Source organism: Vombatus ursinus, unplaced genomic scaffold (genome assembly GCF_900497805.2).
Source record: "Vombatus ursinus unplaced genomic scaffold, bare-nosed wombat genome assembly UNPS02014821.1, whole genome shotgun sequence".
Lineage (NCBI taxonomy): Eukaryota > Metazoa > Chordata > Mammalia > Diprotodontia > Vombatidae > Vombatus > Vombatus ursinus.
This window is the reverse complement of record NW_020954599.1, coordinates 50,480,032-50,494,915: the sequence shown is the minus strand read 5'-3', so window position 1 is coordinate 50,494,915 and position 14,884 is coordinate 50,480,032. Positions and strand designations below refer to the sequence as shown.

At 35.1% G+C, this 14,884-nt stretch overlaps 1 protein-coding gene across 5 annotated transcripts in view; it reads left to right on the top strand.

Annotated features, from left to right (window-relative positions):
- The window catches only part of CLCN3 (chloride voltage-gated channel 3), a 106,799-nt gene extending 94,895 nt beyond the window's left edge, over positions 1-11,904 (top strand). For 3 of the 5 annotated variants that reach the window (XM_027837424.1, XM_027837423.1, XM_027837425.1), the window contains 3 exons: positions 2,474-2,690; positions 7,424-7,499; positions 9,290-11,904. In XM_027837424.1, coding sequence (XP_027693225.1) covers positions 2,474-2,690; positions 7,424-7,499; positions 9,290-9,448 — 452 coding nt within the window. In that variant the 3' untranslated portion in view covers positions 9,449-11,904. The remainder of the gene's footprint in view (positions 1-2,473; positions 2,691-7,423; positions 7,500-9,289) is intronic. The other 2 variants (XM_027837426.1, XM_027837427.1) reach the window with 1 other exon arrangement.
- Positions 11,905-14,884: the final 2,980 nt, after the last annotated feature.

The following is a 14,884-nucleotide window of genomic DNA, read 5'->3' as shown; positions in this document are numbered from 1 at the left end:
ATAGTCACATAATATTAAAAGAAAAGGTTATCTTCCCATAAGACTGGTATTACTGCTGCCCTCTTAAGGTATTAGCTATTCACCAAATAGTACTCTAAAACTTAATCCATAAGTGTTTTTGTTTTGTAAAGGTCAAGGCTGCTACCAGTAATCTTTCTTGTTAAGGGATTGGGAACTATACGATTTCAAGGGTTTTGGCCTTTCCCCTAAAAGGGTCTCCTCTACAGATCAATCTTCCATTTTTTTCTCTATTGCCATTGGCTCAGGATCTGTTTTATTAGCCTAATAGAAGAAAGGATGAAAAGGTAGATATAAGATCCTTTGATTTGCAAAAACTATTAAGGATAGGCAGTTTTCCAGCAACTGGGAAGTGGAAGATTTTGCTTGAGGTTATAGCTCTGTTTATTTGTCCCCAGGTAATCTTAGAGGAGATAAGTCTACCAGTTCTTGTAGTATGGTTTAAGAAATAGAACTTGGTGACTGGATCCAATAATGGGCTGTTTACTTAAACGTGGAGAGGGGTTGGTGTTTCTATGCATAATGAAAATTTACTTTGGTTTTTGGGGCAAAGGTCTTCTGTATCTTTGTAGAGGAGCAACTATAAATTAATAAATAGTAATAAATTAGTGTAATTGTAAATAAGAATAGATGCTGTTGTTTGGGTAGAAGTGATGCACACCAAGTGTCTCTGGTGAAGGTCAAAGAACATGAGTAGCTGTTTTTAGAAAATGAAATACAGATGATCAATAATCATATTAAAAATGTTCCAAGTTATTAATAGTAAGAGAAAATAAAAATTAAAACAACTCTCAAGTTTTGCTTCATCCCCAGCAAATTGGCAAAGATCATAAAAGACAGAAATAATTGATGTTAGAAGGGTTATGGGAAGACTAAGAAGTTGTTGGTAGAGCTATGAATTGCTCTACCTATTCTAGAAAACAATTTTGACATATAGTAAAAAAGAAACTAAATTTTTCATACCCTTTGACCCAGAGGGTATGAACTGCTAGGCATTTACCCCGAAGACGTCAAAAGCAGAGGGAAAATACTTACGTCAAGATATTTATAGCAGCACTTTTATGATAATAAGAAACTGGTAATGAAGTGATTGTGTATCTATTGGGGATTTTGAAAACAAGTGTGTTCAGTAAATGTAAATGAAATACTGTTGTGCTGTAAGAAACAGGAATTCAAAGAACCGTGGGATGACTTACATGAACTGTTACAGAGAAAAGTAAACAGAATAAGGGGAACAGTATACATAATGTAAAGGAAAGCAACACAAAAAGACCTCAGAATTAAAATCAGTTCATTAACCAGTCTTGACTTACAAAGGGCTGTTGATGAGGTGGACAAGTTGTGGAATATTGGTGTGGAATGACACATACATGGTCAGACATGATCATTATGTGTTTGTTTTCTTCAGATGAACTTTTTCATTACAGGAGAGGATAGGAGAACTGGAAAATGAGAGATACTAAAAAAAAAAAAAAGACAAACATTCTTCCCATGAGAGTTACTATGGCATAGTAGATAAGAGGGCTAGTTGAGTCAGGAAGTGTTGAAGTTTTTCCGCTGAATGATTCTGTGACCCTGGACAAAGCAATTCTCTTAATCTGGGGTCCATGAACTTGCTTCTTTAAAAAAATTTTTTGATAGCCCTGTCTTACTATATTGATAATCACTATATTACCTCTCACCTCTTTAAGAAAAGGACTGACACTTTTCCCCTTCTTTGTGTATAACCCCCCCCAAGAATATCTGCTTCAAGCTTGTATTTTTCCCTGAAAGTGTATCTAAATGTGTTGAATAAGTTGTTACAAAGAGGAGCAGTATGAAGCAGTGGATAGAGAATTTATCTTTAAGCCAGAAGACCTGGTTTTTAAGTCTCACCTGTGACACATACTGGCTTTGTGAGACAAATCACTTCATGCCTCGGACTGTGTACTGCAGAGTTGATGTCAGCCTACCTTGAGAGGGAGTCCTCATTTAGGAGTTCCCTATACCAGTGAAAGCACAGGTTTCTGTCCCTGTTTGAGGTATATATTTTTCATATCCAACTTTAAAAATTTACCAAAAATGGTGAACATGAACTTGCTTTAAAAAAGATTAGTAAGTAGGCATACCCCTTCATCCATCAAAAGTTTAACCAGTTTCTGAACTTGATTTCTTTGTTGGTCAAGAAACATACAAAGGTATGAAAAACTTAAAAAAAAAAAGTTTAAAAAAGTGGGGCAGCTAGGTAGAACAGAGTACTAACCGTGGAGTCAGGAGGACCTGAGTTCAAATCCAGCCTCAGATACTAGCTGTGTGACCCTGAGCAAGTCATTTAAGCCCTATTGCCTCCAAAAAGAAAAGGAAAAAAAAAAGAATAAGAAAAACTATGAATTTTCTACTTATTCCTTAATGTGCAGGTTGCTTATATGACAAACCTGTTACTCATTTGTGTTTTTACCTTTCTCTGTCTTTTCAGAAAGTGCCAGAAAAAAGCAAGAAGGTATTGTTAGCAGCTCCCGGGTTTGTTTTGCCCAGCATACCCCATCTCTTCCAGCAGAAAGCCCTCGGCCACTGAAACTAAGAAGCATTCTTGACATGAGCCCATTCACCGTAACTGACCACACCCCCATGGAGATTGTGGTTGATATTTTCCGCAAGCTGGGTCTGAGGCAGTGCCTTGTAACACACAATGGGTAAGTCTGGTACCAAGAAAGTCAAGACACTGGTTAGAACAGGAGCAACAAGTCTTTGGTCTGTCCTTTTGTGGATGCCATTTTGGCGGGACAAGGTCATTCTGCTGACTTTTATATGGGGTGTGCTGTAACTTATTTTTCCTAGAATTTCAATGGTAAGCAGTCAAATTTCTGCTAACCTGAGAATATAAAGAGCATAAAGTTAATGCTTAGTTTATCTTCAATTAAGTCATTACATTGACAATTTCCAAAAGATAACTTAGTATTTGCAAAGATGCTATGTAACTCTCCATTCCTATAAGAAAATTTACTGGCAGTAATTGAGCACAGGTTAGAATCTCTGTAGTTAAGGAACATGTGGGCCTAAAATTGCCCATATAGAACACTGAAAAACAAATTCATTTTCTTTTGTCATTCCTCATTTTTGATATGGTTATCTCATTAAAATTGTTGGAGTTTTTATTTCAGCTGACTTTGTTTAACCTGAGTGATGGAGGTTGACTGAGTGAAATTCATGGATTAGCCAATTATTTCATTTTAACCAATATTTTACCTTCCCTTCTCTGTCTTCTCTCCTCCCCTGCTATCTTGGGAAATCTTTTATAAAAGCCACTAATAAGCAACAGAATTTCACTTTCCCCTTGTTTTCCTGAGGGTTGAGTATTTATCAAACTAGTCATCAAAACACCCAGGGAGTGATAAAATCTCACAGGGGCTGTGCAGATTGGAGCTAGCATTTAATGGCAGGCAGCATACTTTGCTATCCACAATCTCTTTGTCTCCACACATCACCTCTGCCCTATTATTTTCCTGAACCAGGGCATCTCCTTTGTTCTCATCTCGTTTGTTCTCATCTCCTTCCTCTCCTTTCATTATACATTGTCATTGCATTTCTGGACCGCTTCTCCCTTCTTAGTCTTTTCTGTCTGAGAAATATATTACTGTCACCTGCCTCATCTCAACAGCATGGAAAACCTACCATAGTTTATAGTTTAATATCTAGAGAGGATCTAGGGCCTCTAGAAGATTACTCTGGGTCAATGAGAGATAAAGCTTGGATTCACATTCTTAACACGGCATAATTTCAAGAGCACCCAAATGAGATTGGTTGACAGATAAAGTGTGGGCGTTGTAACTCTGAGTAGACCTGCTGAAAGTCGGTAGAGCATCCAGAATACAATTAGCTTCCGGGATATAGAAAAGAAACTAAAATACAAATTAGCCTCTGAACCCAAGAAAGGCATTTGTTTACCGTAGGCAAGGTTTGAAAATTGGATCCTCCTGTTTGTTATAGTTACTAGGACTTTGCTTTAATATAATCCATGTGATTTACGAGGGAAAAAAATACGTGCCATGATAAGCAAAATTTGGGGGCATTAAAACATGTTCATATGTTAAAATATTATTTAAAATTTCCCTCACTGCATACCCTTTTGCAATCTGTATGGCTCCTTACCTCCCCTAACCCTAATTCTCTCTTTGCTCTAACAGTGAGGAGTTGTTTGAAATATAAAACCCTTGGAGAGCAGTGCTCTCTTAGGAACCATAAATATCATGGCATGACATACCAAGTTGGAGTTGGAGAATAGTGTTTTGAAGATGACACATAGAAAATGAATTGATGGAAAAAGAAAGTGGATTACAGTTCCTAAGCTATAATTAGGGAAAAAATGTTACTTTGAATTAAAAGGGCAGTTAACCAAAAATGTTCTGCTGAAAACTCCATTTGGCCACAGAAAATTGAGTCTTTAGTCAAAGTCAAAGATCAGAGTCTAAAAAAAAAACAAAGAAAAACAAAGACCCAAAATGAGCTGCAGAATGCATCTTGATTTCCTTTTGTATGTTTTTGCACCAACAAAACCTGGATTAGATAGATCAGTGCCAAATTAAATTTAAATTTTATCTCATCCCTGCCCATTGTGCTCATAGCCAGGGTAAAGCAATGAAAACATCACTTAGTAAAACTGGAAAGTCATTTACCTGAGAGGAAAGACTATCAATCAAGAATTTAGAATTTTTGAATATTACATATGCTGATTGGAAAAGAGATGTGCAACAAAACACTTTTATAATGTTTTAGCTCATCTAACTCTGCTATTAAAGTTTTCTTAAAGAACACACATACCAGCTGTGGAAAATGTTTCACAAAACTGCAGATTGAGTGTAGAAGTTAGTATTTGAGGTTATATTGTGATTAGTAATTTATTCCTATAAGTATTTGCTTGGCATGACAGCTCTTTTCGCTTATATATAATAAGTATTTAATGTATTGACCATGATTAAGGACTACCTCATTTAATTTTCATGTTTCAGTTTGTTGATAATTTCTCTATTAGGAAAATTGGTTGCATTATTTTATAAAATCAGAGGGTAAAAAAAAACAAACCCAAAACAAAACTCTGAGGCCTTTAAACTAAATAACAACCCTGTAAGAAACTTTTTCTAAGATATATGTATGCACATATGTATGTATATATTTGCATGTATACATGCACCAGTTATGTAAATGGCTTTCATTACACTTTGCCTATTTTTGCCCTTTGAGAAAATACAATGCCCTGATACCAACAGGTGTGTATAAGTGATCGGTTTGGGGACATTCACTTTATCTATCATAGGATCATATACCTAGGGCTGGAAGGGACCTCGGGACCTCAGAGGCTAACTAATCTAACCTTTTAAATTTATAGGTATTTCCTAATTCATTCTGATCTCTCTGTGGGTTGTGTCAAGCTGTTAATGGAGCAAGTATGTTTTATCTTCAACTTAAGATAGAAATGGAAAGGTTAAATAAATTAATGAATCACAATCAAAAAGTCAAGGCAGAAATTCAGTGCTTTTCCACAGTGAGGTTCTCAGTATTTTTGAGTGTTTTCGTAGTTCATCCCAGATTCTCAGAGTTGGAAAATTATAATAGTACTTCAGATAAAACACACAGAACTAGACTGTTAGTTACGTCGGGGGAAAATGTAACTTTCGAAATTGAAAGAAAGTTACAAATGTTTTTCTGCCTCAGATCTCATTTGGTATTTGCCTAAGATACTTCAGAAAATTAAGGAAAGTTTCACTTCAGCCTTCAGAGAATACACTAAAGATTCACAAACCTTGTCTATTGATAATCTATCATTTATTTTTAATAGTAGCAGTTACTGAGTCATTTTCTTTTGATATATCTGTTTTTTACTATTTTCGAATAAAAAAAGAAGACATACATTCTTTTTACTTAAATGTACTTAGTATTTCATTTTTTTCCCTGTCATTTTGTAAAATTAATAAATCAGAACTGATTTGAGAGTTTTTTTACCCCTACATTTTCATGTCTTTGTTCTGGGACTACCTTCACAAAGCAAATGAGGAAAATACATCTTATGCTTGCTTTGTGAACTTATTTTTCTAGGAATGCTACTCTTCTATTGACTTTTTTTTTATTAGGCAATTGGGGTTAAGTGACTGGGGTTAAGCCCAGAGTCTTATAGCTAGTAAGTGTTATGTGTCTGAGGCTGGATTTGAACTCAGGTCCTCCTGACTCAAGGCCCGGTGCTCTATCCACTGCACCACCTAGCTGCCCCTCTTTTATTGACTTTTAACAGTGCATATTACTCCAAAGGTTGAATAGCCAGTTCCCCTAAGTTTTTGCCAGATATTTGAGAACAGAAGTAATCAGACAGGAGACTGAGGCAGATATTTGATTTACAGAATAAGCAACAAAGCATATAATCAAGATTTTTGTTTTCAAGTACATATACTAAAGGACTGTGGTTAAACCCACGGAGCTACGCTAAAGTACAAAACAATTTTATTTTTGTTTTATTTGTTGATACAAGCAATTAGATATTTGTTACATCCATATATGTCAAAATAATTTCATTAGCTTTGCTTAATGTTTTCCTTTCAGTTGTTGTTATTTAACAGAGAAAGGAACAATATTTAGAAATGAATTTTCAGTTTGACACCATAAAAAATTCCAGGATTTTACCATAAGACTTTAGGGGAAGGGGCATTTATTTTTCATTTGGCTGGAAAATAATTACATGTAGGGATGACCTATGAGACAAAACAAAAGGTAATGGATTGGAAGAAGATAATGTCCAATTAAGACAATCTAATTCTCAAAAGCACCCCACTGGGCTCAGGCAGCATAAGACCTAAGAGCATGTAAGACTTTAAAAGGAAATGACTTACACCAAATACCTGAAAGTTAGGATATTGCCTATTAAAAACATTGTTTGTGTGTCCGCTGATTTAAGTTAAATTCCAGTTGATATTAAAATTATAGCATCTCTTCGCAGTCACAATCCCTTATTCTTCCTTCTGTTAACTAGAGTTGCTTCTGAATTGTTGCTGCCTTTTTATAACCTGGAAGTGATAAAACATCTTTCTTTCCTTTTTTGAGGAAAAGAAACATTATGTTAATATCTAGATTTTATTTTGAGAGGCCCATGAAATGTATATAAATTTTAGGCTAATTGTTTAGCTTTATTTGCATTCATCTTGGATGTCTATTTCTTTGAGGGTTTTATTTTTTTACTGTTTTAAAAACATTTTGTAAACAAGGTAGAAATCTAATTTAAATGGCATTTTCATTTTTAAAAATTTTTCTAACTTTCATTAAGGTCATTCTTACAATTCATGTTTTCATTTTTCTTTCTCTAATCCATTATCATTACGATTGGAACCTTTTTTCTTTCATTTAATTTCCTGCACAGTTATTAGCATAACATGATCTGTTTCAGGATTGTCTTGGGGATCATCACAAAGAAGAACATATTAGAGCATCTCGAGCAACTAAAGCAGCACGTCGAACCCTTGGTGATTAGATATATCAGATCTCCTAATTAGACACCTTAGAAGTCAGGAAGCATGAAACTTGTGAACTGTTCAGTGTTCTCTTACCCTATATCTGCTGAACAACAAAAATCATACCATGCAATCAATTTATATTTGTTTCAGACAAATTCTAACTGTAAAATAAACTTGGAAATGTGTGCAATTCCATGCACAGAAATTAAGCCATGGCTACTTTTCTTATCAAAATTGTTAGTTTTAATGTGTACAGTGCAAGAAGTTGAAGGTGTAAAGTGGTATTGGAGATTGCTAAAAAGGACATCTGGCAGGTCAGCTTGGTTTAGTGGTTGCATCAGGTTTAGAAGAAGCCTAGCTAGCATTGGTTCTCCCCAGTCAATAATATTCTTGTATTAAAAACAGTCTATTGAAATATTTTTTTACTGATCTTAGCAATGTAAGGATTGCTGATCATGGCAAAAGAAAACTCACTGGAGGTCTTTTGTCAGTTATCAAATCAGAGCATACTTTGTGTGTATATGTTATTAGTCTATTCTGCCATGCACCATAACCTTCAAAGTCATGTCTTTTTAAAAGGAATGAATTATTTTTCTTTTGGTGATTCAGTGTATGTCTTGCCATTTCATTATTGAATTGTGCCTAGATCCATGTACATGTTTCCAGTATACCATGAACCACTCCTGAGGTCAAATGCACTTTTATTTTTACTGGCTTCATGTCCTGGCTGTTGTGTTAACTAAGAACAATTTTGTTATTTTACCCTAATTATTCCTTAGAAATTGTCTTTTCCCTGCATTAGTCATACTTGTATTAAGTCTGTCCACCCAATTTGCTGCTTGAGCGCACAACTTATTGTGTACTCCTATTGTATGCTAATATTTCACAAGTGTTTCATGCATCCTTTTAAAACAACAACAAAGTACTAACCAGAATAATTTGGGCAGCTGCTCATTCATTCTGCTTCTGCTTCTCCTGTGATATCTTTTAGGATTGCTTTGTGCCTTGATTTCTCACTTAACTTTTAATACAAGCTAACCACAAAGATTTTCATTAAAGCACTGTAATTAAATTCTTTGACCAAAGTCAAGAAAGGCAAACATCAGTGAGCATGGGAGAATCCTGGGGGTATCAGATATGTTTATGAGGGGGAAGTTCTGAAGCTTGGAAACTAAGTGTGTGTAAGGACTCTTTTATGCATTTTGATCTCAAATGTATGTGCTTTCATGAAGACAGCATCTTAATAAATGGACAACTCTTAATAATTTTGGGGGGTAGATAGGTGGGAATTGATTGACTTCGGTTTAAAAGGGTGGGAAATAATTTGGCTATCAAATTATTACTGTTTTCTTGCTAGTGTTAGGAAAATAAATCTTTCTCCTAGATGGGATAGATACCATTTCCTATTCATGCTTCTGGTTTTTTGTTTTGTTTTTGTTTTATCCCTCCTCTTTTGTTCCTTTTTTGTTGGCATACATTGATCAAGAATTTCATTCTCTGGAAGCCAAATAAAAGAGTGCTCCAAAGGGGCATGGATCTGTGTGTTTCAGCGGGAAGGAGACCATGCTACTAGTGACCATCTCAGTTGGGTGGGATTCCACTCTTCTTTTCTGACTAAATGATGGTTACTTGTCATGTTATTAGTACTTTTTACAAATAAACTCTGTGTTTGAAACACAGAAATCAGGCCGCTTGCTTTGCTCTCTACTCCTGTTAACAAAAAGGATTTGCTACAGACTTAGCATCACTTCCTTGCTTCCCTTTTATTTTAATAGCCATCTTCTTTTTGTCCCTTTCAGGCGCCTCCTTGGTATCATAACAAAAAAAGATATCCTCCGTCATATGGCCCAGATGGCAAACCAAGACCCCGCTTCAATAATGTTCAACTGAATCCCATAGCTGAGGAGAGAGAGGAAATGGAAGAGGAAGTTCATTTGCTGAATAGCACAACGCTTTAACCTGAGGGAATCTTTTTTTTTCTTTTCTTCAAAACAAGGCAGCATGTGAGAAGCTGGGCTTTGGCAACATAGTTTGCAAACCGTACTGCTGGAATCAGGAGTTGGTTTGGGGAGGGAGAAGAGAGAGGAGAGAAAAGAAAGTGAGGGTTTTCACTGTCCAATAGGGAGCAACAGCCTATCAACTCCTATTATTCTGCACTGGATGCATTTTACTACGTCTGATTTGCCATGATAGTGCAGTATGAGCTTCAGCGGAGATGATGGGGGTTCTCCAACACCCAGCCTGTAATTAGTATTGAAAAGACATGTTAATAGTCCCTGTTTCTGGAGGGATCACTTTGAATTGAGCCATCTTTGAGACTGCAATGTCTTATCCCCGCACCCCTCCCCTTTTTTAACCATTGAAACTATTGTGTTTAACTCATGAAATGTATAGTTGTTTGCATCACCTTTCTACATTCCAGAAGTTGTTTATTTCTCTCTCTCCTGAGCTGTAACAAAGCCTCTTTAAAATTGGTGTGCCCTTTTGAAGCAGTCCTTTCTCATATTGAGATGTACTGTGATTTTACTGAGGCTTCATCACAAGAAGGGAGTGTTTCTTGTGCCATTAAACATGTTTGTACATCCTTAAATGCTTGGACAGTACAGACGCTTTGACAAAAGCTGATCAAACAGGTATAACCTTGAATGAAGCATGTATGAAATTTTGTATGCTGTGGTTTAAAATAATTTAACAAAAGTAAACTTGACTTTCAAGGTTAAACTAGGATTTATTTTTATTTTTGTTTTTTTTTGCTTCAGACTTCATGGATAATGTGGTCTTATGCAAACTTTTTGTATTATTGATAATACTATCATACCAGTGCTGTGCAGCATAAGGAAAAAAAAATACTGCTGCTCAGATAGTAAAGAGAAGGAATTATTCTGTATAGCTATATCTTGGCATTAAGTGCATGCTATAAAACACTGGACTTTTTTTCCTTGAAATTAGATCAGTCATTTTTTCTTTTCCTCAGAAACAATGGAAAATGTTCCATTGCTGACACTGAAGAAAAAATGTAATTCATAACTTGCACAAAATGTATATTTTTTTCTTAAAATTTTACCATTTTTATTTATATTTTTATGGATTAAAATTTATTAAATATTGATCAGTTAATATCTCACTTAAATAATTTTACCTTTTTAATGTGATTTTTATAGACTAATTCAGACTCCTTTACAAATATGGAGGAATGAACAAAAGTTTACATTGGGAATGAGGGTTTAAGAAGAGGTTGTTGTTATTTTGCTTTATGATTGAATAATATATGCATAATGGCTTTTTCTGTCCTAACTTTCACTGCCATCACTTGGAAACCTTTTCTGGTCTATTCACATTCTGAAAAGTGACACTTGAACTGGAAAGCTGCAAATATTGCAGAACATTTTATATATACATATAAATAAGTGCAAACCATTGTCCGACATTTTATTTTGTGGTCATCTAGATTTGTAGTAGCAAAAATTTCAGCTGAAATAGAGTTTTTAGGAATGCGTAGAACTATTACTTGAAACATTGGATGGAATTTAAAGTTATCCACATCATATTCTTTAGTAGGGTGGGCAAAATGCTGGAATGGCTTTTTTGGGGGGAAGGGGAATCCCAAAAATATCTGCCTTAAATTGTGAGATAAAATGATTCAGTATAAGGAAAGATAGCACAAAAAAGGTAACTCACCCCCATGGGATTGACCCAACTGTACTATGCTGATGTGTTTTTCATTGGGAAAATGAAAAATCTGTCATAGTAAAATGTTTTCTAAGTCTGGAGAGGTAATTAGTCCAATTCACAGGCCTTGGAATTGGTTCATCAATTTATTAATTTAATATTAATGTACCTTCAAAACAGTGAAACTATGGCAGGTAAAAATTTTGGAGGTTAAGCATTTCAGATACCTATTTGAAACATTGCTAGCTTTCTTGCTTGATACAAATGATTATTTTACCTTAGTTGCTTAAACCTATTGGCATGCCTGCTGTTGTTAAAATAGATAACCCCTTTCAGGCTCTTTTGGACATCTATAGTCAGCAAAACTATTTCTGAATTACAGTTTTGCACATTTCAAACTTTTCAGAAGTCAATATACAATTATCACACTGGACCCTAGGGACTGTCAGGGTTTGGATGGCTGCCTATCTTTAGTTTAAAAAATTTAAAGGAAGCACCAAATTCCCAGCATGTGACTAATCATGAACCTAAACTTGAAATACATTTCATTTTCCAAAGTTATTTTCTGGTTTCTACCCACATCTTCATTGCCACTCTTCTCATAATCTGACAATTCAGGATGAAGATTCTGTACATTAATTTTGTTCCTTTGCATGAAATAAAATAAGTTGGTCATCCTGTTGTGTCTTCCTGCTGAAATACAGAAGAAATGCCATGTTTCTGTTGTGGTCATTTGTTACAGTTATGGTTTGTTGCCATCAGTGCTTTCAGTTTTGAGACATTAAAGGGTGGGAGTGGGGGGTAGGGTCTCCTTGTTTAACTAAAGTGATGACCATGAAACACATGTGCCTGTGCCATTGAAGTTAATTGACCAGTGTCATTGTTGCAGCCACCTTGTTCAAGCTTCCTCATTTGAGCAGATGTGTTTGGTAAGAGGAGGGAGCAAGGGTGTCAGCATCTTTTATTTTTGCTTTTGACAATTGTTTCAAACTAAGTAAGACTACTTAGTTTGTTCATCTGATGTTGCCCAGATATGTACTTAATATTCATCTTAATGTTTTTATTTATTATACTAGTGTAGTAAAGCTGCATACCATCACAGCAAAGTGATGACTTGATTAGAAAAACCTATTAAAATGTATGTATCAAATTTTTGTTTGGTTTTTAATTACATTCAGTAAGACAATCTTCCCACTTCCTTTTGCAGTATAGGCTTAGTACGCCTAAGTTACTGCTACTTCACGTGGAGCCCAAATAATAGCTTTTCTCAGGATACAAAATTGTTTTCTAATTTTCAGGTGAGAAGCAACAGTGGATATCAAACTTCAGCAGGAATATTTGCCTGCTATTGTTTATAGAGCCACCAGTTTTTAACAGCTGTAAGCAGAAAAGATTTGGCCTAGGTTAAGCTTTCACTATTCACTAAATACAACTATTTTAAACTTATGAGTTTTTCCATGTTCATTAAGAAAATTGCAAAGTCAATAACTGATTTTTTAAAGAAGTTTTAAGAATGAACAAAGTTACAGATCAGTGTGGTAAATAACTGTCACTCCCTCTTAGGCTTCATTTTGTTAAAGAATCAGGAAAATAGTTAGCTATAAAGGCCACATTCTCTGGACCACAGTGAGGTAAACACTTTAGCAAAGGTTTTATCCCATTCCCCTGGGGGCTTAGACACATTCCTGGGTAAGTCTTAAAGATTAGGTTTCTTAGGGTTTCAGCTTTTCTCTGGAGTTGTACTTGGATATGAAAAGGGTATTGATTGGTGGAGGGTATTGATTAAGGATATTCAGAAGATAGAGTCAACAACTGTATATAGTTTCGCACAAGATAAAACAAATAATTAATTGAAGTTGAGTGGGATATGGTCAGGTCAGACTTTATATTGCATCCTTACTGTGTCAGGTACATATAATTCAAAGTAGGTTAGGGTCATAGCACTTAGGACTGCATTATGAACTGCCATAAAGGAATTCTCTAGGAAATTTAAAAATGGCTGGCACACAATAATAGCTGTTAAGTTGAGTGCTGTAGAACATGGTAGGGCAGGTTCTTCAGGTAGAAGCTATCTGTTGGATCATTTTTAAATAGCAGGAATGTAGGAAAAATAAATAACCAATCACAGAAATTTGGCTTTAAAGGTAAAGGAGTTTCCAAAAAAGTCTGGTATAAAATAGGGTTACCCTGGTGTTCTGAAACAGATACATAGAGATAATTTGGTATTAAAATTTTGTAGCTGCCTGTCAAAGACTTTTCAGGAAACACTTTCACAATTGTTAGTCTAACTGCAATTCATGTAAGTAGTGTCCAGTTTTTGTGTTCTTGGTTATAGTCAAAAGTTCACAAAAGGCAAGATAAGCGTTTGTACAGTCTGAGTAAGAATGAAAAGCTTATTTTTTAAGTCTTTGCTTCCCTTTATTTGTCGTAGCTTATAAACTGAACAAATGCAGGGAAGGAATACAATGTAAAATTGAATAATTTTTCATGACTCTAAAAAAGAATCTTTTTGTTTTTTGGGTTTTTTTTTTGGTGAGGCAATCGAGATTAAGTGACTTGCCCAGGGTCACACAGCTAGTAAGCATCAAGTGTCTTGAGATTGGATTTGAACTCGGGTCCTGACTCCCAAGGCCCAGAGCTGTATCCACTGTGGGCCACCTAGCTACCCCAAAAAAGAATCTTTTTTAACAAGTTATATGAGAATCTTTTTAACAACAGTTATATAGAGGAGTAAAGTGGTGTCAGTAAGTCCAGCTAGATATTTATTAGAAAATACTATTCTTATTAAAATAAGGTATGAATGAGCCAATTGTTCCTATGAAATTTTCAGTCTGCTCATGTTTAAAGGGAGCAAGATACATTGAAGTTACTAGAGAAATAACAGCTTTTAAGATACGACTCAACCATTTCTGTCAAAAGTGAGAAATCTACTAGCTTCCTAAGTTCCTGTTAAGTATTTAAAATATTAGATTTGTACTTTTTGAAAAGTTTTTAGATGTGACAGGTCATTTCTTCAACAAATATTAGTTGAATACCTAATACGTGTAACATTTGGAAAATACAAAGTATAAATACGTGGTCCTGACTAGTCTAGTTGTAGAAAGATAAATGTAGAATGTGATTGAATAGCATAAGGATCTGCCTACCTCTGCATATTTAGGTTGACAGTATCACTTGACAACTCTTATACTAGGGGAGCAGTGTGAGATAATAAAGAGCATTAGACTGGCAATTAAGAGACCTTGATTATAATCCTAGCTCTGTGCACTTAGGTAAATCAGAACTTAGGTGGACCTCAGTGTAGCTTCCTGTAAAAAGAGATGGCTGGATTAAATGATCCCCAGAATCCCTTTTAGCTCTCAGATTTGCTCATTCTATTATTTGTAGCTTTAACAAGCTGCTTTAGTTGGCACTAGTACCTTTAAGGGTACTGCTACTGGGCCTGGTCTTAGCATTTTAGTTTCAAAATTATAATAGTTCAATGAGAATCTAGAAAAAACAGTACCCAATTCACAAAGCCATATACTAAAAAGAATTAAAATAATAGGATATGTATAGACTGGCCGGGTGAATTTTGGGACCATAGCAAGTTATAAAAGCAATTTAACTACTAATTGTATTAGTTATAATCTGCATTGGTGAAGTACCACACATATAACCATAAATCTTCCAAGCATTATTTAACATTGAGGTAGGCAGTATAACTAGCATTCTCCTAATTTCAC